The 26,027-nt window shown below is 44.8% G+C and overlaps 1 protein-coding gene across 1 annotated transcript in view; it reads right to left on the reverse strand.

The window, feature by feature from the left end:
- The window catches only part of Sh3bp5 (SH3 domain binding protein 5), a 78,706-nt gene that overhangs the window by 36,786 nt on the left and 15,893 nt on the right, over nucleotides 1–26,027 (reverse strand). Inside the window, exon 3 of the mRNA XM_090321659.1 lies at nucleotides 7,407–7,535. Coding sequence (XP_090177785.1) covers nucleotides 7,407–7,535 — 129 coding nt within the window. The remainder of the gene's footprint in view (nucleotides 1–7,406; nucleotides 7,536–26,027) is intronic.

Here is a 26,027-nt window from a genome sequence, read left to right on the forward strand (position 1 = left end):
GGAAGGACCTCTCACAGCTGAGTCCTGAACCTTGTTAAGGGGAGCAGGGAGTGTTAAGGGGAGCAGGGACTGGTGCCATCCAGAACGCCTAAGAGCTCGCCACCCCATTGTGGAAGGTTGACAATGGTACAGCCCAGCCACCTTGACCTCCCCACCCGCCCCCATGAGGAGGGATACCTAGTACAGCCCAGCCACCTTTGCCCTTCTAGGGAGGGCAACCTTGACCTTCTCCCCACCCCCCATGAGGAGGGATATCCGCTTGGGTGGGGGTGGGCCTGCTTTGTGTGGAGACCTTCCCAATTTGGACGCCAACTCCAACTAAGGTGATAGGTAGATTCAAACACTGGGCTGTAACCCTATTGGCTACCTGCGTGTGGCCAGAGCTGGCAATGGCCCTCTGTGTAGGTAACTATCCCACTGGCCACCTGTGTGGCCAGTTTCGACCACATGGGTTTTGCCCTTAAAAACCCAGCATGAGTGCTGCTCGGGGTCACAGTGTCAGCTCCCGAGTCTGCACTGTGTCCCTGGCCGGTCAGTTCTCCATCTACTTCCCCAATAAATTAACCTTTTTATATGAGACTGTCTCTGTGTGGTGGACTCTGGTGGGACGTGGAATCCCCACCCGGAGGGATGTGGAATCCCCTCCTCTTGACCCCATCACATTTTTGGTGCATGGGCCGGGAAGAGTCCTTAACCACAGGGTGATGCGTGGGTTCGAGTCCCAACAGTGGATGTGGAATCCCATCGATGGCGTCAGACCCAAGAGAGTCTCTGATTATCCTCCAGGAATTCTTAACCATCTTTTTGGGGGAAATCGCCCCGGTGAAAAGTAAAGGCCTCCGGAGGTAAGTAGAAGTCGGTCGACCGCTCTGTATTTCTGTACGTATATCTGGAAAGTGCACTGTGGCCTAAACAGAGAGGAAAAAGCTGGACGCAGCAAGCTCTCTAAGGCCGGGGTGGTCAAGGGACGCCTTGACCCCCTTGTGGAGGTTCCTATCGGGAGGGTTGTGGATCCCTCCCCAGGACTGAGGTGATTCTGTGTCTTGTCAGAAACGAAAAACTCTTGCCCCTCTGATAGCAGTTTTTGCCGGTTGGATGGCCTTGGCCAGCCGGCTGCCAGAGAAAGGAAGTCTCCACGGGGAGGCACCCCTGAGAGTTTCAGGGCCCCAGGTGTCTTCCTCACTGTGACTGCTGCTAAGCATGCCATCAAAATATGGGGGTACTTAAAGGTTTCTGCTTCTGTCTTGTTTTGTGAGGTATTTTTTTGTGTTGTCTGGTTTTGTTTTTGAAATTGGTACCAGTCCTAAATACGGATCCTTGTGATTTTTGTGCGTGTATGTCTTTGTTATTTATTTGAATGTTTCTGGGTCTCAGGCCTGGTACGGCCGCTCCCGCATGGCTGCAGTTGTAATAAGTTTAAATTGCAAGAAAAGTGTTAGGTTTAAAAGTTTCCAATGTCTCAAAGGATCACTGCATTGTTTTAGAGAGGAACTGGTAAAAAGTATTTTTCTAAAGATCCTGAAATCTGCATTTTAAAAATCTGGTATTGTAATGCATAGAGCTGTTTACATTGTAAACATTGTAGCCTATTTAGCCCAGAGACATTAGGGAATTTGGAATTTATTTCCTTAAGTTAAAGTTTGGAGACCTGTATTAGAGATTTAAATGTGAATTGTTTATCAATGTCAGAAACTTTGCCTGTCTTTTAAAACTGTTTAGGTAATCAAATGCCAAGAGAAAGGACGGGAAAACTTGGGATAGTCCTGTGTGACCATCTTTGGGGGTGAGAGGTGAACTGGCAAAGGTGCAGCTCTGGGTTCCCATGGTGGAAAAGGCCCTAAGGGAGGATCCACACTGTTGAAAGAAAATAAGCTGCCATGAAGGCTGCTCACTAAACCTGGTCAGATGGACTGAGTGGAGCATCTTCGTCCTTTTTCCTTGCAGACTGACACTGAAAATCTGATGGTAAAATGTGGGCAATGTGATTAGTATTTTAAAGGAATGTTTAAAAGTTTATCTCTGTGTGATTTTGGTTTCATGCTACTGGATCGCAATTGGACGTATTTTAGAAAAAGAAGGAAACTAAGTCCAGACTTAGACTTTTGGTGCGCTGATGATGTTTGTAATTCTTGCATTAGGAAAAACTTACTTGAGTTTAAACTGTTGTTGGAGTTCTAGGCAGTTATCTAAACTTCAGGAAAAAAAAAAAAGCCTCTTCTAAAAGGCAAAGGGAGGGCCTTGAGCCCTAGGAGGCCTGGAGGCAAAGGAGTTCTTTGAGCCCTTAAAGGTTTTTCAAATGCAAATAAAGACTGAAGTGTTAAGTGTTTAAGCAAATATCAGTAAAAGTTTTAAAGAACATTAGAAATGGGTTTCTGAACAAAATTTGAAAGTGAAGTTGTCCTAAATGTTTGTTTCAAGAAAGAGAAAAAAGGAAAATTAGGACTACCAAAATCATTGATTAATTGCTATTTAGCCTGCTCTTATAAGTCTCCTTATAGCAATTTCCAGCTGGCCCATGGAGGACAGCAATCCTTATTCAGATGTAACTTTGGCTCTTACCAAGTTCCAGGTAAGATCATGCTTAGAGACTATTTCTGTGTTGACCACTTGTTGCTTTAATTGGAGTAAAGTGGCCTTTTGTAGGACTCATTGATCTGAAAGCTGCAGTTTTGAGCCAGCCGGGGCAAAGCAAAGTCCCTTTGAGACGGTGGTGTCTAATCTGCCAGCAGAATGCTGGGGCAGAGTTGCTTTGGAGCTCAAAGTGGCAGAGTGCTAGCCTTGAGCTGGAGAGCTGAGGGATAGCACCCAGGCCCTGAGTTCATATCCAGCAACCAACAAAGTGAAATGCCAATGGGATGTTCATCCCTGTGTGGAGAACACTACTGGGACAAAAGAAATGAAGCATCCAGATGCAGAAAGCCTCTGCTTGGATGGCAGAGATGGTGTCAGATCCTAGAGTCACTCGTGCTTGGCCATTCAATATTAATCAGAGCCGGGAGGTCATAGAATAGTTTGTAAGCATGCCTTACTAATGCCCGTGCCTTTCATAACTGGGCAGGAACGTGTCAATCATCTGTGATAGTGGGTAGTTTAAAGTCCTAACTAGCGAATGTTTGATTTGACACCAGCCACGAATTCAGGAAAGTTTGTGGATCTGGGGCTTGTGTCCCTATTGATCTGTTTAGATCTGGCAACTGAAGCATTGCTAAGGTTGCAGAGATTAAGTTCCCCAGACAATCAAGAAAATGCCTTTGCAAATGGGTGCCAAGTAAGCTATACTATTGCAGCCAAAGAAGGTTTGTGCAGTTGTTAAACGTTTTATATGATCTCCAGTTTGGAGTAAAATATTGCTCCTGAACTGTAATCCTGGCAACCCCTTGGTAAAATAGGCTAAACTTTTTAAGGTCCCTGGTCAAGTATAGAGACAACGCCCCTGAGTCAGCTTGAAGAAGTTACAGAAGCTGAATCTCCGCCCATCAATCCCCTGTAGATGAAGGGACCAGAGTCATTTGTGGAAAGTGAGACAGGATAAATTAGAGGTATTGGAGAGAGTAGAAATTGCACTTGTAAAAAATGGTTACAGGTTCAAGTCTTCTATGCCTGCCTAAAAAATCCTAGCCTCATTTTAAAGGAAATCTGGTTACTAAAAGTTGTCACCCTGGTATTCCTTTGGAAAAACTAATGGGGTGCCAGCCTGAAAAAAAACAAAAACAAACAAACAAACAAAAAAACGAGTGTGCTCAGGTAAAGCAACCAGGAAAGCATTGGGGAAAATCACCTTAGGTTAAATTGGCAGGCGACCCAGCAGGAGGTGTGACATTCCATTGGAGCTGCTGAGCTGTCCTGCCTGATTCCACCACCACCCTGAACCTGTTTCCTGAGAGGACTAAACTCTTGGTGATGGGACATTCTATCTGTGCTAAGTTCAAAGTCCCCTAGCTAGGTTTTCGCAGCCATTATGGTGACTGGATGGGTGAGGGGAATTTTCCATCCAGTGCTGAACAGCCTCGATGTGAGAGGTGCTAAATGTGAATGAGGGCTATAGTCAGGTAAAGAAGAGAAAAAGTTTAGTAAAGAAAACCTTTGGAAAGGATTTGAGGAAACAGAAGAATAGTTTATGTATAAGGGAGGATCTGAAAAGAATTGTCTTATGTTTGTTCTACAAAAAGGGAGAAAGACAAATCCTAGAGAGTTCCTGTATATAGTAGATGGTTTGAGCATTATCTTAAAAATGGAGATTACAAGTAGAATTGGTAGGTATGTAATTGAGTTAGCCATGATGCAAGCTGGGTCAGGATTGGTACACTAATGTGAAACTATTCTTTGTGCCCACCTGAGGGATTGTTAAGCATGCTTCCTAGTTGTGAGAGCTTTTTCTTGGGTGCAGAACTGGGAGGGCACGCTATATGTCCCTCCAAACCAAAGAATGCTGTGTGCCCGAGTCTGATAACAGTTGTTGGCCCCCCAAGTCATGTGTTATCTCAGCGGCATGATTCAATCCAGTCCTTACAGGCCTTACAAGTTGATCTGGGGACATGTTCATCGTCTGGTTTCCAGTACCCTGGCACTCAAGTGAACCTAGGCTGGGATTCCCAGCACTCCAACCACTGTGAAGGTAACAGGAACGAGCTACTGGGCTCATCACTCCTAGGTGAAGACAGCGTGTGAGGATCCCGGACTTTCAGACTCCCAGAGAACTCACTGAGGTCCCTAGCTGAAGTTGTCCTCCAGAACAGAAGAGGACTAGATATACTGTTCCTAGAGGACTGAGTGTCGCCCTGGGAGGAGAATGTTGCTTTTGGGTGAACCACACTGGAGTAATAAAAGATAGCCTGGCAGCTGTAAAGAGGCGACTAGATGAGAGAGAAAGGGAGAGACAGGGGTCCCAAGGATGGTATGAGAGGCTGTACAACTGGTCCCCCTGGGCAACCTCTCTAATCTCAGCCATGATTGGCCCACTGGTGATTATTTTAATATTACTGTTGATTGGCCCATGTGTAATTAATGAAATGATGTCTTTAGTAAAAAAGGATCAGAGTTATAAAACTGATGATCCTACACAGCCGGTATAACCCTGTTTGTACTAAGGTAAACTAGTCAAGGATTTGACTAGGCTAAGAGAAAAGCGGGGAGTGTTAAGGGGAGCAGGGACTGGCGCCATCCAGAATGCCTAAGAGTTCCCCCACCCCATTGTGGAAGGTCGACAATGGTACAACCCAGCCACCTTGACCTCCCCACCCCCCCACGAGGAGGGATACCTGGTACAGCCCGGCCACCTTTGCCCTTCTAGGGAGGGGCAACCTTGACCTTCTCCCCACCCCCCATGAGGAGGTGGGCCTGCTTTGTGTGGAGACCTTCCCAATTTGCGCACCAACTCCAACTAAGGTGATAGGTAGATTCAAACACTGGGCTGTAACCCTATTGGCTACCTGCGTGTGGCCGGAGCGGACAATGGTCCCTCTGTGTGGCCAGGTTCGACCACATGGGTTTTGCCCTTAAAAACCCATCATGTGGGCTGCTTGGGGTCACAGTGTCAGCTCCTGAGTCTGAACTATGTCCCTGGCCCGTCAGTTTACCATCTACTTCCCCAATAAATTCACCTTTTTATATGAGACTGTCTCTGTGTGGTGGACTCTGGTGGGACGTGGAATCCCTACCTGGAGGGATGAGGAATCCCCTCCTCTTGACCCCATAACAAACCTCAGCACCAGGCTCAGCTCAAACCATAAACACAACGATGGGATCTCAGTAGGACATTTTGTTTTTGTGTCTGTTCCAGTAGTACTGGAGCTTGAACCCAGGGCCTCACAGTCTCACTTGACTTTTTCTGCTCACGGCTGATGACAACTACTTGAGCACACTGGCTTTTTGCTGGTTAGAGGTAAGAGTCTCCCTTCAGGGACATCTCTGCCCAAGCTGAGACACGAGTCACTGTATCATTTTCGTGACAGGGTATGGAAGAGAACTATTAAATCCCAGACTCTATGGGTTTGATCTTAAGGTATTCCTAGATGTCTAGGGCTTAGTTTCCTACTCTACTAGTAGCTTTTCCTTAGTGCTCAAAACATATTGCATACGCATGGCAGACTCACAATACTATTTCTGTGGTTGCTCCCTAAACATTTCCTCGCCAGGGAAGCCCCTGGAAGCAGCATCTTCGATCATGTTAGCAAGCACCCAGCAGGGTGACACCCGGCCACTGTGTCTGGGCTCTCCTTTGGACCAACTCCTCAGATCATATCCTAAGGCATACCACAGGATTGAGGGTTTCATGCTGGAGAGATGCTGGTAGAAGCTCAAGTGAGCTGGGTACCCGCGTTGACTCATACCTGTAATCCTAGCTACTCAGGAAACTGAGATCTGAGGATCAAGGTTCAGCCCAGACAATAGGAAAGATAATAGAAAACACAGACTTTTCCCTATCTCCAGTGAAACACTAAAATACAGAATGGAATTGTGGCTCAAGTAGTAGAGTGGTAGTTCTGAGTGAAAAAGCAAAAAAGCCCAGAGTTCGAGCTCCAGTAACAGCATAAGCAGCAGCTGGGCACTGGTGGCTCATGCATGTAATCCTAGCTACTCAGGAGTCTGAGATCTGAGGATCGTGACTGCAAGCCAGCCTGGCAGAAAATTTCATGAAGCTCTCATCTCCAATTAAACACACAAAAAGTCAAAGTGGAGCTGTAGCTCAAGTGGTAGAGTACTAGTCTTGAGCAAAAAGTTGCTCAGGGACAGTGCCTAGGGCCCAGAGTTCAATCCTCAGGGGAGGAAAAGAAAGAGCAGCAGCAGCCTAAATGAGTTACCATATAGGAAGAAGCCTCAGCCCGGGGCCTGGCACCTGGCAACATAACTGCTGGGCACTCATTTTCTTCTGTGGTCACAAAACCTGGCTCTCAAAGGCTGGAAGGTTAACAGCACCATACACAGAAATTACTATCAGGTCATCAAAGAAACACACTTGGAAACTGGAGCTAGTTTCCACCCAGGCCAGCAACCTGAGTTTAACTCCCCAACACGCACATGCGTGCACACGCACGCGCGCGCGCGCACACGCGCACACACACACACACATGTGCATGCATACACCCTTTCTGGTCTCTGGTCCTCTGGACAAAGAGCCAGCCAGTGTCACTAGGGAACGAGGAGCAGCAGCACATGTCACCACTATTGCCTAGCTCAGAGGACGCAGGTGGCAAGGTGACAGGCACTTGCAGGGTCAGATGCCAGCTCATTCGTGGTGACTAGTGTCGTGAGCTGAAATGACACAGGTGGGGAAGGGAGGACTTCCAGGGCAGCCGTGTGAATGGTGTGACTACTTCACATCACACCAATGACTTGCCCTGACCCCAAGTGGAGATATGAAAACCAGCCAGGGCCCCACAGTGCAACAGGGCCTGCAGGCCTCTTACCTGTCTCGCCACCCTCCGTGCCTCCCAGAAGGGCTTGGAGTCCTCCACAGCTTTGCCGATTTTCTTCACCAACTCATCCAGTCTCACTGTGGCCTCCACCATAACAGAGCGGAACTTCTGACGAGCATCCTACAGCCAGGAGACGTGGAGGAAATACAGATCAGGCTCAAGGAGGGCACTGTCAACACCAATTTTTGAGGAAGGACTCTCCCCAGCCTGCAGATGCCTCATCAACACTTTTACAAGACAGTCTACATGGGCACCATGCAAACAACATTCCTCTGAAGTGACAATATCTAGAACCTGGTCTCTTAGAATGGCAACCAATCACACACATGTATGAAGCCCTTAAGACTGACGGGCTGGGATGACTGAGGAAATGAGTCTGCAATGGACTTGAGTGTTACGATAATGAATATGGCCAGACATGGGGGTGTACACTCTGGTGAGTTGGAGATAGGAGGATCAAGTTTCTGTGCAGCCAAGGACAGAGTTACTAAACTCTGTCCAACAGCCAACAGATTGGCTTTACCAGCAATATATCTAATATCCAAAATATGCGAGGAACTCAACAAAATGAACTCCCTCTAAGACTAACAAATCAATCAACAAATGGGCAATGGAGTTTAAGAGTGACTTCTCAGAAGAAGAATGGCAAACAAACACATGAGGAAATGCTCAACATCTCTGGCCATAAAGTAAATGCAAATCAAAACAACTCTGAGATTCTATCTCATCCTGGTTTGAATTCTTGATGGTGGCCAAACTAACAATAAATGCTGGCAGGGATGTTGGAAAAAAGCAATCCTATTGCACTGATAGGACTGTAAACTAGTTTGTACAATCACTCTTGCAGGAGGTCTGGAGGTTTCTCAAAAAATTAAAATAAGCCAGGCATAGTAGCTGACGCCTGTGATCCGAGCTACCTAAGAAAGCTGAGATCTGAGGATCATGGTTCAAAGCCAGCCCAGGCACTAAAGTCCATGAAACTCTTATCTCCAATTAACCTCCAGAAAACCAGAAGTGGCACTGTGGCTCAAGAGGTAGGGCGGTAGCCTTGAGCTAAAGAGCTCAGAGACAACATCTGGCCCAGAGTTCAAGCCCCACAACCAACAAAAATAAAACAAAAGAAAAAGAAAAGAAAAAAACCTAAACACAGAACAGAACTTTCCTACAACATAGCCATACCATTCTTGGGCATCTACCCAGAATATTGCAAAAGCAGGACATGGAAAAAAAAAAAAAGCCCCAAAACTTAAAACCACTTACACATTGCTGTACTATTCACAATAGCCAAGTTATTAATTTCAGCCCAGATGCCCTAGAGTAGATGAGGTCAACAAATTGTGGTACATATACACAATGGAATTTTATCCATTCATTAGAAAGAATAATGTCATTTGCAGGGAAATGGATGGACCTAGAACAAATCATGTTAAGTAGGCCAAGTTCAAAGAGAAGTGATGTATGTTTTCTCTCATAGTCAGAAGGTATATTTAAAATGCACCAGGGCAGAAGTGACACTGTGGCTCAATGTGGTAGAACACTAGCTTTGAAGAGCTCAGGAACAGCACCCAGGCCCAGAGTTCAAGCCACTTGACTGACAACAACAAAAAAGAAAACACTAATAAATAAAATACACCAGGGCATGGTAAATTAGATAGGACTCTAGGAATTCACACATAATGAGACCAAAGGGGAATTCTCTTAGGGGGAGGAACCCAAAAGCATAACTCTTCTGAGCATGTAAAATACTATTTATGGAAATGATTTCCAGGAAAGGGAAACATGGGTTATTTATGTTGGTGGTGAGTGTTCCCCCACCCCTTTCTTCTTTTTCTGCTTCTTGGAGAAAGGAGAGGGTGCAGAAAGGGAAGGAGGGTGAACAAATGGAAAGCATATTACTCAGTATAGACTATGTGGAAAACGAACTATACAACCTGTGGGCAGGGATGGGAGGGGGAGGGGGAATAGATGAAGGGGTGACACTGTCCAAAAGAGAAACATACACCCTATCTGAATTGTGAAATGGTAAACTCTCTATATAATACCTTAATGATAAAGTTATTCTTTTGGCCAGTCCTGGGCCTTGAACTCGGGGCCTGAGCACTATCCTTGGGCTTTCTCAAGGCTAGAGCTGTACCACAGCACCATTTCCAGCTTTTTTTTTTTTTTAATATATATGTGGTATTGAGGAATCGAACCTGGTTCTTCGTGCATGCTAGCACTCTTACCACTATGCCAAACTTCTGGCCCCTAAAGTTATATTTTTAATAACAGCTTAAAAAACAATAGCAAAAGGGGGCCGGGAGTTTGGCCTAGTGGTAGAGTGCTTGCCTAGCATGCACGAATACCCAGGTTCCATTCCTCGGTACCACATACATAGAAAAAAGCTGGAAGTGGTGCTGAGGCTCAAGTGGTAGAGCTCTAGCCTTGAGAAAGTCCAAGGACAGTGCTCAGTCCTGAGCTCAAGCCCAGGACTGGCAAAAAAAAAAAAAAAAAAAGAATATCACTTTTAGGGGCTGGGAGTTTGGCCTAGTGGTTAAAGTGCTTGCCTAGCATGCACGAAGACCAGGGTTCGATTCCTTGGTACCACATATATAGAAAAAGCCGGAAGTGGTGCTGAGGCTCAAGTGGTAGAGTTCTAGCCTTGAGAAAGTCCAAGGACAGTGCTCAGGCCCTGAGCTCAAGCCCAGAACTGGCAAAAAAATAAAGTTTAAAAAAAAATTTATGTGGCCAGGCAACTATGTTGGACAGACTGCATACATTACAAAGTTCTTTCAGGGATGGGAGTGTGGCCTAGTGGTAGAGTGCTTGCCTGGCACACACGAAGACTGGGGTTCGATCCTCAGTACCACATATATAGAAAAAGCCAGAAGTGGTGCTATGGCTCAAGTGGTAGAGCTCTACCCTTAAGAAAGCCCAAGGATAGTGTTCAGGCCCTGAGTTCAAGCCCCAGGACGAGCAAAAAAAAAAGTCTGTCTGCCAGGTGCTGGTGGCTCATGCCTGTAGTACTTAGGAGGCTGAGAAGTGAAGATCATGGTTTGAAACGAACCCAAGTAGAAACATCCATGAGACATCTCAACTAACCAGAAAAAAGCAAAGCTGAGTTTAAGCCCCAGTACTGGTATATGCACAAACACTCAACACGCACGCACACAGACACGTATACACGCCTCTGTCCAGGTCTACTGAGGAAGATCATCCAGTCAAATCACTTGTGATAGCTTCAGTCCACTGTGCCATTTCACACAAAGCCCTTGATTACACGATTTAGTCATTAACACTGGGTGCAAGTTTACTGCAGTAGTCATGCATGCCTGCACAGATGTACACTGATCCTGGGCTAGGCCTTGGGCATGTTCTTCCCTCAGGACATTAAAACCAAGTGTAAAATCATCAAGGCCTCCATGCCAATAGCATGTGGCATGGAAGCCAGCTGCAGAAAGCCTTGTTGGAGCCACTAATGGAGAGAGGTCCAGAATCTCCAGAAAACCAGTAGCTACTGACACACGTGGGGACCCAGGATTGAGAAATTCCCCAGCAGGAGCAGAACCCTAGCTCAACAGGAGGAATGGCTTAGTGTTTTCAAGATGCTAAGGAAGCCAAAGGCCTGGAATGTGGAGAATGTCAATACTCATTCTGGAGGCAGCTACAGGCAAAAGTCCAGATACCACAGAGTGCTTAGTTACTCAGGAGCCTGGAAATCTTCAGATTCCTCCATCCTCAAAGGAAAGCCCAAGAGACTCTCATCTCCAATTAAGTTATCCCCTTTAAAAACAAAACTGAAGTAGAGCTGTGACTCAGGTGGTAGAGCACCAACCCTTCAGCACAAAATCTCACGGGACAGCAGCCAGGCCCTGAATTTAAGCCCCAGGATTGGAACAACAACAACAAAAAAAAAAATCCAGGAAACAAATCTATGAATACAAGGAAGAAATTTAGTCTTCAGTTTAGGGAATTGAGTTGGGATTTCTCAGACCCTGGACCCAGCTTCCTCTTTCTTTTCACTCCTAGGCATGTGCATGGTAGAGCCACACATGGAATGGGGTGACTTTGGCAACATAGTCACGAGCCAAGTGGGTTCCCCAACACTACACACCCACCTGCTGGGGAGACAATTGTCCCATTGGCTAGCCTTGTTCCCACAAAGAACAAGTGAACAATCTGTATTTCTACATGTAGGGGAGGGTCATAGGGGTAAAATAGCTCTGGTCAGCTTTTCTCATCCATCCGTCACCTCAAGCCCAGTGCTTGCTAGAAAGGTTTGATCATGTCATTCCAGGTGTGAGGGTACAGCCTCTGCTTCCCATTTCTGATTCAGATTTTTTCCCCACCCTGAGTATGTCATTATCCCCAAGTTGTCTGCCTTCTCTCTCATCAGCCAGCCCTGGAATCATCTGCTGCAGCTTCTCAAGGCAGAGAACAGGTGACACTTGGCCTCCAGGGGAGGGCTGAAGATGTCCTGAGATAGTCCAGTTTATGTTCAGTGATTTCATCTGATGTTTCCTCTGCGATCTTTTAAAAACAACTCAAGGAGTCTCTATAAGGCAGGGCAGCTGACACAATGGACATAATAACATACCTATAAGACAACTGTTTTGCTGGTTGCACTCATTGCTTTCAGTTACCTCTGCCCTGGACAGCATCAGTCTCTAGAACCACTTGTAAAGTAATCTGCTCTGAAAGCAATGCCTACGGGCCAAGAGACTCAGAACATCTGGCTTATATACTGTGAAGTAAATGTCATAAAACTACTCTTTTTCTTTAAAGCTGGACACTGGTAGCTAACACCTATAATCCTAGCTACTCTGGAGGCTAAGATCTGAGGATCATGGTTTGAAGCCACCCCTGGCAGACAAGTCTAACTCTTCTCTGATTACCCAGCAAAAAACTGAGACTAGAGGCATGAGTCAAATGGTAGAGTGCCATCCTTGAGTAGAAAAGCTGAGCGAGTTTAAATCCTAACGCTAGCACCTGCCCATGCACAAATATACAAGCACCAAGGTAATTCTCAAATTTTTCATTAAAAATCAATCCGATGGCCAGGAGTGTGGCCCAGTGGTAGAGTGCTTGCCTGGCAAGCATAAAGCCCTGGGTTTCCTCGGTACCACATACACAGAAAAATCTGAAGTGGTACTGTAGCTCAAGGGTAGAATGCTATCCTTGAGAAAGCCCAAGGATAGTACTCAGGCCCTGGCTGAGTTCAAGCCCCAGAATTGGCACACGCGCGCGCACACACACACACACATACATACTTAAAAAAAAAAAAAAAACAGGTGATCTTGAGATGCTGGCCCCATTCTTACCTGGTAAACATTAGCCAGATGTGGAATAGAAGGTGTCCCTTAGAGCCTACTGTGCTTGTGCCTGTCTTATCCACTTGCCACCTTCATTGTGGTTCCCTGTTCAGCCCCTGGAGACATTTGATTGGGCAAGAGCGGTTCTATATATAATCAACCCATCAAGTCTGGCTTCACAAGGAAATAAGGACGTTGAGCACAGGCTGACAACTTACTAGGTAGCAGGTGTGCTGTACTTGCTTAGGCCCTGGCAACTTGTATAACCACTAACATCCATATCACAACATTCTTTGGTTTGTTATTCACATCTTACAAAGGAGGGAAACTGAGGTAGAGAGTTACAACTTGGTAACTGGCCCAGGGCCATAAACCTAAGAAATGATAACCCAAGATTTAAACTCGAGTAAATTAACATGTGATATGCCACAGGCATATGACTGGGCAGTTACCCAAAGACCGTGCCACCAAGCCAGGCCTTGAGTGATGAGTAAAAGCAATTTTCACTTGATGGGGAAGTCCAAGGGTGAGCACCAGCATGACATGTGGGAGGCCTAGTGGGGGCTGGTGCAAGAAAGCATATGTGCCATGTGACAGCATTCGAACCTCATCTCATGCACAAAGGGGAACCAAGGGAGATTAGGGGCAGAGGAGGTGATTTGTTTTTTAGCTTACATTTTTCCTTTGCAAAAGATTTCTACAGGAAGTAGAGGTGTGGCTCAAGTGACAGAGATAACCTTGAACAAAAATAGCTAAGCAATAAGGTAAAATCCCGAGCTCATAACCTGGAAGTTTTTAATAAAGTGTTTTTGTTATAGCCAGGTGTGGCGACTCAAGCCTATATGTAATCCTGGGAGGTCAGAACTGGGCAATCATGGTTCAAGGCCAGCCCATGCATGGAAGTCCATGAGGCTCTATCTCAATGCCAAGCAGAGCCACAGGGGAAGCACAATGGTTGGGCAGAGTGTCAAGCATCTGTCATCCCCAGTAATATGGAAGATAGTCTAGGCCAAGCCAGTATGGAGCAAGACCTTACATGGACAATATCCACAGAACTGAGGTGTGGCTTCAGTTCCAGGTCCTGACTTCAATTCCCAGTAAAGAAAAAAGAAATCTGATTCTACTTTTTAATCACTGGGATTTGGTCTCCTATTCTCTTTGCTTTTTCATTTACTCTGGCCTTAAATCATCTCATTATCAAGCCACCCTTTGTGGTGCCAGTACTAGGTCTTGAACTCGGGGTCTTTGTGATGTCCCTTAACTTTCTCACCTAAGATTGATGGTTCACACCTCCATTTTTTGCTCGCTAGTTCACTGGAGAGAAGAGTGTCAGACTTTCCTTCCTGGCTAGCTACCAACTCTGATCTTTAGATCTCAGCTTACTGAGTAGCTAGGAGCTACCAGTGCCTGGCCATAACCAAATCTTAACCTGGGTGTACATAATTAGGAGTTTTCCCATTGTATGTCTCAAATTACTTCCCATGCTCCCTGTGTCAGAAATGATTGAAAACTGCAACAAACAGAAAAGTAATCATAGCTTACCACATAGCTCAGCTGTGAGTACACACACAGTATAAGTAAATATCATCATCACTTACCACTGGCCACAACAGAGCTCTACTGGGAACTGAGGAAAAGGAAGGGTGAATACATGAAAGTGGGGGGGGAGAGAGAGGAGAAACAAAAATCTCAACTTTCCTAACAGGTCATTAGCAGATACTACCTCCAACAGAAAAATCAAATTGTAGCCATAAAACACATACTAGTTAAAATCATAGAATTACCCCTAATCATGTAAAATACACTAACTACCATAAACTGCCTTTAAGGAAGACAAATAGAAAAGATGCCACTGTGTTGGTATTCATTCTGACTCTATTTTTACCAAGGCTAGCGCTCTGCCTCTTGAGCCACAGCACCACTTCCAGCTTTTTCTGTGTATGCGGTACCAAGGAATCGAATCCAGAACTTTGTGCATGCTAGGCAAGCACTCCACCACTAGACCACACTCCCCCCATTTTCCTTTTTGAGTCAGGATTTCACTAACATTTTGGTGACATTTCAAATTTTAATTCCTGAACAATAAGTGGGATAATTGAGTACATTTAAAACGTCACTTGGCTGAAGTATGCTGGGAGAGTGGGGACAGCAGGAACCTTGCATGGCAGCCCATAGTTTAAAAGCATTGCAGTAAGGATCAGAACCAACCTCCCTCTCTGGAACTCTAGTCCCTCTGCCCCCTACTTAAGGTCCTACACTGAGCCAGCTCAGTGTAGAGGAGGGGGCTCTCCTCTTCCATGCTGGTATGGGAAAGACAAAGCTCTTTGGGGATAAAGTTCTGGTTTTAAGTGAAGGATTGAGTCCTGTCTTATCCCCCAAGGTCAAGCAAAGCACCAGTTCATGCTCACCTGCCTGTCCACAGCAACCTTGGTCCCCAGGGGACAAAGGCCCCCATACCCAAGGTGGGGTATTCCATTGTGGGCCCCTGGGAGACCATCACCCACTTTTTAAATTTTTGCATCCCTGTTAAGCCCTATTTAAGCCTATCCCCAAATCCAGTCCCCAGCACAACCTCCAATCCCATGAGAAGGTTTATGCTACTCACTGTTCCTCAATGAACAGTCCTCACCTGCTGAGGATCGAGTCCAGCCTATTCCTTTTCCGTTCTCCATTTTCCCTACGTTTGGTGCCGAAACCCAAGAAAGGAAAAGCACCAGGAGTAACTGGGTTCCCTCCACCCACCTCCTGGCCGCCTCTCATCGAGCCTTTCACCTTCCTTTTGCCAGGCCTTCCTCCATGATCCCAGACCCCATCTGAACTGACCTCATGTCCTTTGCCCCCCTAAGCAGTGCATGCCATGAGAATGGCCACAACGAGTGGCTTGAGATATTATTGGTCATCTGTGTAAACCCAGAGAAGGCCTCATCTATTATTTCTGCTTCCTCTCCTTGTTACCGGACTCTATCTCCATCCACCACTCAAAAGCCTTCAAGACAAGGTAACCAGCCCTGTCTTTGGCGAAGGCACCCTGACACGGACCCCGAGACTCCAGGTATCCCTCACATTTGCTGACCCCTTGCACCCTTTAATTAGGTCTTTGGGGATGCCCTCTCCTAATTATTGAGATCTGTTTGTCTGTCTTCCCCAAGTGTTGGGGATGCCTAAAGCAGCGGGACAGGCTCTGTATTCCTACCAAAAAGTTTCCAAAAATGGGCTACAAAGTGTCCATTCCTAAAGACTCCCTTGGCTTGCCTTCAATCTAACCTCAAGAGTCCAGGGCTAACTAATTTATGGCCAAAAAGATGACTCATTTGTCCACTGAAATCTGGCCTTCCTATCCTTTAGAAAACGGCCACCAGTGGCCTGAGTTTGGAACATTTGATCTTAATATTCTTACCAACTTAAACAAATTCTCCTGGAAAGCTGCAAGAGAAATCCCTCTCTTACACCTCTTCCCTATCGAATAGCTCTACCCAATTGCTGAGACATTCACTTTCAGGAATTTCATTGTAGCACCGAATCCTCCCCATACAATGTCTATGGGTTAAAAATGCTCTCCCCCTCTTAGAACCCTGGTTAGCAACCACTCCTCCAATTCTCTGCAGCTCCGCAAGATGTGCACTCACCTAGGAGAGACAATGGCCACATGGTGGGATTTCATGTGACCTCCATTCTCCCTCCAAGCTTGTACCTAAATTATTTTCTGCTCTTGTTATCAATGTTCAAGCATGTTGTCTAAATCTTAAGTTTTGCTTTGTGCTGTTGACTGCAATGGTTAAAAGAAAATCTTTTTTCTTTTTTTGGTGGCTCATGGGGCTTGAACTCTGGGCCTGGCCTCTGTCCCTGAGCTCTTCAGCTCAAGGCTATTGCCCTACCCTTGAGCCATGCCTCACTTCCCATTTTCTAGAGATTAATTGGAAATAAGAGTCCCACATCCTTTCATGTGCCCAGGGGCTGGCTTTGAACTTTTATCCTCAAATCTCAGCTTCCTGAGTAGCTAGGATTACAGGCATGAGTCATTATCAGCAAAAAGAAAATCTTTGTCAGTGGAAGTAGTAAAAGGAATGAAACTCAGCCCAAATCTTAGCCAGCTGTGAAATAAAACCTCAAAATCTAAGGAGTGGATCAGCTTTGCCTGAACCCACTGGGCGGAGTCGGTTAATCACCTGGAGGCAATTCTGAAGATAACCTAGCCCCATGGGCCCAAGGAGCAGTGTGAGAACTTCTCTTGTTTCCTGCTCAGTGACATCTCAAGTGGCTGCTGCATGTGTGTATGATCCATACTACTTTAAACAAATGCCAGAAGAATTGAGTATATCTTAAAGGAGGTTATAAGTAAAGTTGGTATGCAATTAAGTTGACTGTGATTTATATTGAAAAGTAGCATAAACCAAAGTTCACTTAATGTTTATGTCAAGGTCCTTCAAATGGACACCTTTTTAATGTAAGCTGCTTTGAATCTGGAACTAAAAGGACATTGACTCCTACATTTTTTATTGTAATCACTAAGCCTTAGTAGACACACAAACTAAGGGAGGTGTACAAACTGTGGTCTCCTCTCCCCTCCTCCTTCAAGTCCTTCAACTATCATCCCTATGGATGTTTCTGTAAGTGAAAATCCCCGCTTCTGAACTCCCCCTGTCCCCTGCTGGTTTGGAAACCTAACTCTCAACCATTCCTTCCTAATCATGCCTCAATGTCCATGACCTTTATTAAGAAGGGATCTGCTTTCTAAAGTTAAAGTTTCTTTATATTTTCCTCCTCCAAATGAAACCAGACTCAGATGAGCCCATATCCCCAACCCAAGTCTCTGCCTTCCCTGCTCTCCTTCCTCAAGTTAACCTCCTATTTGTGAGACACTTCACGTCCAGTTGTGGCAGAATGACAACATGATTCCTTTGTCACTGAGGCTGTACACCAGGGATGCCGTATGACCAGTTAATACCCACCATCAACATGCCTATTCATCCAAGACAGCTCAGAACTGAACACAAAGCCAACCCAGTTCTTTCACTGTCACAGGATCACAACTACTTCAGTAACAACACTCAGAAGTGCTGGGGGTGTGAGAACCCCACAAACCTTCCTGCATGCTCACCACGGTAGCCATGATTTTCCTCTCCACCTCTCAGTCTGTAGTCCTCTGACTTTAATCTGGCCAATTAAACATCAGATTTACTAAGCCTCAGTTGATTGTTTGGGCTGTGGAGAGACATTCACATCAGAGCCAATAAGATTTCATTCTGGGACTTTTCTGAAGCTGTGAGCAAAAGGAATGCTATCTCACTGATGTGGCTGGGAGGAAAGCCTGGTGCAGACAGCAGCCACCTTGGCAACATGAGAGAACCTGATAATGGAAGTAGGGAAGAGAGATGGAAAGATACCTAGGTCCCAATAATACTTGGAGTTTCTACACCAAGCAGAATCCTACCGTCTATCTCTGATAACCCTAAGTCATGACTGGCCCCTTCCTACTACCACCTTTGCCTTCAGATTTTTTTTTTTTCTGGTCAGTCACAGAGCTTAAACTCAGACCCCAGGCACTGTCCCATGAGCTTTTTCACTTAAGGCTAGCACTCTACCACTTTGAGCCACAGTGCCACTTCTGGTGGTTAACTGAAGAGCTCACAGACATTCCTGTCCAGGCTGGCTTTGAGCTATGATCCTCAGATCTCAGCTTCCTGAGTAACTAGATTTAAAAGAATGAGCCACCAGTGTTCAGTGATTTTTTTTCTTGAGACAGCAACTTATATGTAACCCATGCTAGCTTCAAACTCAAGATTCTCTTGCCTCAACCTCCTGAGTACTAAGACTACAGGAGTATAATAAGCTTCACTTCTTCTGTTGTTGTGTATGCCAGTACTGGGGCTTGAACTCAGGCCTCAGCTCTGTCCCTTAGTATTTTTCCTCAAAGCTGGTGCTCTACCACTTGACTCACCTCCACTTCTGGATTTCTGCTGGTTAATTAGAGACGAGAGTTTCCAATTTATTGGTTTCAAACTACAATCCTCACATCTCTGCCTCCGAATAGGATTGTAAGAGTGAGCCACCAGTACCCAGCTTGCTTTGTTGCATTCAATGACACTGGAATCTATTTTTTTTTCTATGTATGTGGTACCAAGGAATTAAACCCAGGTCTTTGTGCATGCTAGGCAAGTACTCTACCACTAGGCCAAACTCCCGGCCCCACAGAATCTATTTTTTTTAATCACTTGAAACTAAATAAACCTTTATAAAACATGAGCTTGACCTTCTTGTACACCAACAATACACAAACAGAAGGAGAAATCAAGCAAATGATCCCATTTGCAATAGCCCCCAAAAGAAAAAAAATACTTAGGAATTAACTTAACCAAAGATGTAAAGGAATTATTTAATGAAAAGTATAAAAGCCTAACAAAAGAAATTAAAGAGGACACTAGGAAATAGAAAGATATCCCATGCTCATGGGTAGGGAGAACCAATATAGTGAAAATGGCTATACTGCCAAAATTGATATACAAATTCAATGCAATCCCCATCAAAATCCCAAAGACATTCTTTACTGAAATAGAAGATACAATCCAATGGCTCATATGGAACAAGAAAAGATCTAGAATAGCCAAAACAATTCTAGGCAAAAAGAGCAATGCTGGTGTATTACAATACCAGACTTCAAACTCTACTATAGAGCCATAATAACAAAAACTGCATGGTATTGGCACAAAAACAGACCAGAAGATCAGTGGAACAGACTAGAAGACCCAGAAATAGAACCACATACCTATAGGCAACTTGTATTTGACAAAGGAGCCAAAGATATACAGTGGAACAAACACAGCCTATTCAATTATTGGTGCTGGCAAAACTGGGCAGCCACATGCAGAAAACTAAAAATTGACCCTAGCCTTTCACCATGCACAAGTATCAACTCAAAATGGGTCAAAGACTTCAATGTCGGACTGGAAACCATGAAACTGCTACATGATAGAGTAGGAGAGACACTGGAACTCATAGGCACAGGCAAAAGATTCCTGAACAGAATCCCAGGGTTACAACAGATAGGAGAGAAACTCAAAAAATGGGACTACCTAAAAATAAAAAGTTTCTGCACAGATAAAAACATAGTTGCAAAAGTAGAGAGACAGCCAAGCAACTGGGAAAAGATTCACCAACAATACATCTGAAAAATGCTTAATATCCAATATCTACAGGGAACTCAAGAAACTAATCCCCCCAAACCCAAAAAAACCATTCACTAAATGGGCAAGGGAACTAAAGAGAGAGCTATCAGAAGAAGAGATTAAAATGGCAGAAAAACGTATGAGAAAATGTTCATCATCCATGGTCATAAAGGAAATGCAAATAAAAACAACCCTAAGATACCACCTTACCCCAACAAGAATGGCCAGGATTTTGAACTCAGACTATGACAGTTGCTGGCGGGATTGTGGAGAAAAAGGAACCCTACTACACTGCTGGTGGGAATGCAGACTAGTTCAGCCACTCTGGAAAGCAGTGTGGAGGGTTCTTAACTGAAAATAGACCTTCCCTACGATCCCGCCATACCACTTCTGGGCATCTACCCTGAACATCATAATCCAAGAAATTATAAGGACACCTGCTCAGCTATGTTTATTTCTGCACTATTCACAATAGCCAGGCAATGGAAACAATCCAGATGCCCTACTGCAGATGAATGGATACAGAAAATGTGGTATATATATATAGAATGGAATTCTACATAGCCAACAGACAAGATAAAATAATGGCATTCACAGGGAAGTGGATGAATCTAGAGTGAATCATGTTGAGTGAGACAAGTCAAGACCTAAGGAACAAAAGGCGCATGGTATCCTTAATATATGGCGAGGACTCAATGTTTGCATACCCAATGCTATGGACATGGTATTGGAAACATAAACATAACTACACAGACATAAAAACCTATGACTCTATAGACATAATGTTTTATTTCATAAATTAATATGTATCTATGATATACAAACCCTTAGCCTAATTTTGATTAAGTTCTAAAAACTAAGTGCCAGTGATTGTATATAGAGATTCCCTTCTTGAACACTTGTTTGTTAAACATGTCATTTGAAATATGATATAAAAATCAATGTTAATAAATTCTTTAATAAAAAATATTCTTAAAAAATGACGCTATAGACATGTTTTATTACATAGATTAATATGTATCCATGACATACAAATCCTCACCCTAATTTTGATTATGTTCTAAAATCTAAGTGCCAGTGATTGTATATAGATTCCCTTCTTGAACACTTGTTTGTTAAACACATCATTTGAAATATGATATAAAAATTAATGTTAATAAATTCTTTAATAAAAAAACATGAGGGGCTGGGAGTTTGGCCTAATGGTAGAGTGCCTGCCTAGCATGCACAAAGACCCAGGTTTGATTCCTCGGCACCACATACATAGGAAAAAAAAAGCCAGAAGTGGTGCTGAGGCTCATGTGGTAGAGCTCTAGCCTTGAGAAAGTCCAAGGACAGTGCTCAGGCCCTGAGCTCAAGCCCAGGACTGGCAAAAACAAAAAACAAAAACAAAAAAACCCATGAGCTTGAAAAATATACCTTAGGTAGTTATCTTAATGTGGACGGGGGGTGGGGGGGGGAGAACCAAGTATACTACATACCATGGCATGGCAGTGTAATGAAATACAGCTATATTCTTCAACTATAACCATGTTTATAAGGAACAGAGTTGATGAGGCTTAATTCTGTCAAGATAACTATGCCACCTTAAGACTTGTGTCTTTTGCCCCATTTCCTAGTTTAAAAAGAGACCTAGCTAGGTGTCAGTGGCTCACACCTGTAATCCTAGCTACTCAGGAGGCTGAGAGATGAGGATTAAGGTTTGAAGCCAGCTCAGATAGGAAAAATCCATGATACTCTTAGTCCCAATTATCCACCAAAAAGCTAGAAGTGGATCTATGGCTTAAGTGGTAGAGCACTAGCCTCGGGTGAAAAAGCTCAGGGATAGCTCCCTAGCCATGAGCTCAAACCTACAACTTGCATGCATGCATGCATGCATGCATGCACGCACACGCACATACACACACACACACACACACAGTCCCTAATCATGCTTCTGTCTCCTACAATTCCAGGCAGATGTGTCCTGCAAGGAAAGGTGGTACTGTTTTCACAGCAAGAAATAACCTACGAAGGTGGGCAGTTCTGGGCACGTCATCTCAGGAGCAGCCAAGGACATTTACTGGTAGAGGAAAACATGCTTGGTCATCCCACGGTTGCTCCCTCTAAAATCTGTGTTCCAAGGAATTCTGAACCTGTTCTCTATGCATGGATAAGGCCACAGATGTCTGCACAGAAAGCCAGACCTCGCCCACGTGGTGACTCACATGCAGGGTAATTTGCTAGGGCAGAGACAGGCTGAGAATGAAGCCCAGCCTCCCTACTTGAATGTGTCACTGTGTTAGCAGCGCTGCTTGGCATCGCTTAGGACAGCCAAACCAAGGTACTTGAAGCCTGGGCACTGGTGCCCTGTTACCATGCTGGCTGAGCCCACTGGAGCCTACCCACTCATCTGAGCTTGTCGCCCAGCTTGTAAGCTGAGCACGACCGACAGCCTTTCCCCTCTTTTAGGGGACCAGAACCAAGGGCAATAAAGCTGGGATGTTGGCTTTTTAAAAATAACTGTCCTACATATTTGACATGACACAAGCTTCAAAGGTGCCTTGGTAATGCCATTTATAAATAAACCACTTGGGTTTGCAGAGAGGTGCAGCAGGCATGGTTGCACCAGGCAGGGAGCCTGCCAGACAGGCTCAGCAGGAAGCACCACCCCAGTGTGCAGCTCTCTGGGCCCTAGGTCGCACAGCAGGTAAATGCCCCACTAGACAAAGCATACTAGTCTATCAGTACAAGCTGCAGTTAAGTCACCAGTGGATCTCAGAGAGGTCTGCAAAAACCATTCATTGTAAGAGGAGGATGGAGGCGTCCCTGAGACCGTTGCATATTCATGAAAACAAAATTCTACCCATTTGCCGATGTCATCTTTATCCTCTTATGAGCATCCCCTGGAGTCTTCCAGAATGAAATGACAGGTGGCATTGCCAGAAATGGATCACAGAGACACACACAGGCTTCCGCTGTGAAATGATACAGCTCTTGCTGCTGAGACTTCTGCCCTCCCAAACGGGGAGCTAAATACGCCTCTTTATAAAGTAAAGAGAGAAATGGAATAGAGGTAGAGAGGGGAAGAGCTCTTCTATGAAGTCAGACATTAAAGAGACTCGTCAACTGCAGGAGATATAGTAGAGTACTGCATCCCAGTACTCTGGAGGAGATGGAGGTGAAGCCAGCTAGACTTCTGAGATTCTGTCTCAAAAAAAAAAAAAAAAAGAAAAAAAGAAGAGGGGGGGGAAAGCCAGGCGGCAGTAGCGTACACCTGTAATTCTAGCTACTCAGGAGGCTGCAAGCTGAGGATCACGGTTCAAAGCCAAGCTAGGTAGAAAAGCTTGCAAGATTTTTATACGCAATGAACCAGCAAAAAGCTGAGAGAGGTAGGCACAGTGGCTCATGTCTATAATCCTAGCTACTCAGGAGGCTGAGATCTGAGGAACGAGGTTCAAAGCCAGCCAGGGCACAAAAGGACCTGAGACTTATCTCCAATTAACCTCTAGAAAATGGGAAGTGGGGCTTGGCTCAAGGGTAAGGTGGCAGCCTTGAGCTGAAGAGCACAGGGACAGAGGCTAGGCCCAGTTCAAGCCCTATGACCTACCAAAAAAAAAAAAAAAGCTGGAAGTGGAGCTGTGGCCCAACTGTTAAGAGTTCCAGCCTTGGGCAAAAAAGTTACGTCAGTGCCCTGGCCCTGAGTTTAATTACTGGCAAACAAAGTAAAAATTAAAACTCTGATGTAAAAATAATTGTTTTCCATTAAACTCTTTGCTTGAGAAAATGATCCTTTTCCATAAATTATTTTTGCTAACATCTAAAAAGCTCATCATCTTTAGTTGACTGTGCCAATCTTTAAAAGTTTTTAGTTTGTCATGTGATTGAAACAGTAGACTGACTGCTTAGCAAGTCCCAAGGCCCTATGTTCAAATCCCAGACACATACATACATATATATATATATGTATATATATATATATATACACACATACATACATTCTTTTTAATTTTCAGTATGGTAATATTTCTGTGGTACCACAAAACAAAGCTCCTGGGGGTACTTAGTGGTAACTAGAGGTTAAAGGGCACCCAAGGCCCTGTTAGGGTCATCATGGAACCAAGCCATAGCCATAACCCAATCTCAGGACTGTTCTGGTAAGACCTTATATGAATCAGGGCCATCCGAGTGCTTTCAGTATTTCCTCTCAGAATCATGCATGGTCATCTGACTTTGCCAGGGTACAGGGCTCCATGCGTTACTGTCTTCAGCACTGCACATATGGCAAGCTGAATGCAGTGGTGCATGCCCGTAATCCCAGCAGAGGATTACAGAAGGCAGAAGCAGAAGAATTCAGTTTGAAGCCAGCCTGGACTACATACAAAGACTTTTGTCTCAAAAGGCCATGAGCTAAGTATGTAGTTCAGAGCATGCCTAGCACGTGCAAGGCCTTGTGTTCCATCCCCAGCACAGGCTGGGGGAAGGGTGACCTGCTGGAATCCAATAAGCAAAACATGCCCTGGTGGTAGCACAGAGAAGCCACCAAGGGGTTCCCGTGTGCGCTGAGCACTTCTGTGTATATACTGTCACTCTGTGTGTGGTGAAGATCTGAGGGTCTCACACATTTGAGGCAAATGCTCTATCTCTGAATAACCTCTCCAACCCATGTAATGCTTTATTAAAAACACTTCTAAGGAAATGCCATTTCCTTTTATAGTTTTATAGTTCCTTCCATAGAACAATGGCCATGCCCCTGTTGAAAACAATGTTCTAGAATCTTGACAGGAGGATCACTGAATCATGGTCTAACTGCACAGAGCTGAAGTGCCAATCTCTAACAAGCTTACTAGAAACCCTGCTTTCTAAAGCCATCCAATCTACTCTTCAAGCGCACTTGTCAACTACTAAAACACACACACGCAACTCCACTTCAAGTAGTGGTTGCATGGAGAGCTGGTAAAGAGTGCTCCACAGTTCCTGACGCAATAGTCTCTGAGGGAAGATCTAATCTGTCATCCAACGGGAAGCCACAACACTTGACATGGCTGATACAATCAACTCTAAAATTCTAACTCACTTGCGTTATCATTTAGACAGGAAGGCTTCCCTGTTAGGGAGGTAGGCCCAGGCCTGGAAACTTCCTTTGCAGGGCCTTCTTTGCCTACTAGCTTTTCTTCTCAGCCCCACCTTCTGAAGAGATTGGAGCCAGAACAGGCTGGTCTCAAACTTATGTTCCTTCTGCCTCGGCTGAAACTTTTTTTTTTGTCAGTCATGGGGCTTGAACTCAGAGCCTGGGTGCTGTCCCTGAGCTGTCTTGCACAAGGCTAGTGCTCTACCATTATGAGCTACAACGACACTTCCAATTATCTGATGGCTAGTTTGAGATGAGTCTCTTTCCTGCTCAGGCTGGCTTTGAACCACGATCCTCATCTTGCTGAGCAGTTAAGATTACAGACATGAGCCATCAGATCTGACTTCAAACTTTTTAAACTGATTTCAGACTTGGAAAAACTGAGGGGAACATGGGTGGCTAGGAGAGTGAGTGAGTGGATGAATAGATGTTTTTTAAGGAGGAAGAGGCTATCTTCTAATATAAGAGAACACAGTATGAAAAACCACAAGGTAAGTACTATAGCCATCAACAATCCCACCACTGTCTTTTATCATGAAGGGAAAAAACATTTCTCTTGTCTACATTACATTTATTGACTCTCTTTCTGGGGTCCTTAAATCTGAAAGAGTTCTTCAGTCTTGGTCCTTCATGGCCTAGCCTTTTGTTATTAATAATGAACCAGTTATTTTGCAGAACGTGAATTGGGGAAAGACACACTTCGAAGCACATACTCAGGTAATGTGACTTCTGCTAGTGCAGAAGTGATCAGTTACACAGCAGCTCACTAGCCAAGGCCAAAGCCCACACAGAGAAACTCAGCAGCTCCAGCAGACGCCCAGCGCAGCAGTCAGTCCCACAGTCCTGGAGGGAAGGAGTGACATACAGCCTGAACACACACACCAACTTGGCCCAAGGATTCTTTCAGTCATGGCCACACATGCTCTGAAACCCTCAGGCGTCTGAGAAGTAGCAGAATTGCTTAAACACATCGTTGTTCTGAACATGAGCAAACTGTTTCCTTGTCTATGCCAAGAGGTTTAATATGGTTTCTGAAAATTTATTTTAG

Source organism: Megascapheus bottae, chromosome 2 (assembly GCF_031878675.1).
Source record: "Megascapheus bottae isolate mThoBot1 chromosome 2, mThoBot2.hap1, whole genome shotgun sequence".
NCBI classification, from domain to species: Eukaryota; Metazoa; Chordata; class Mammalia; order Rodentia; family Geomyidae; genus Megascapheus; species Megascapheus bottae.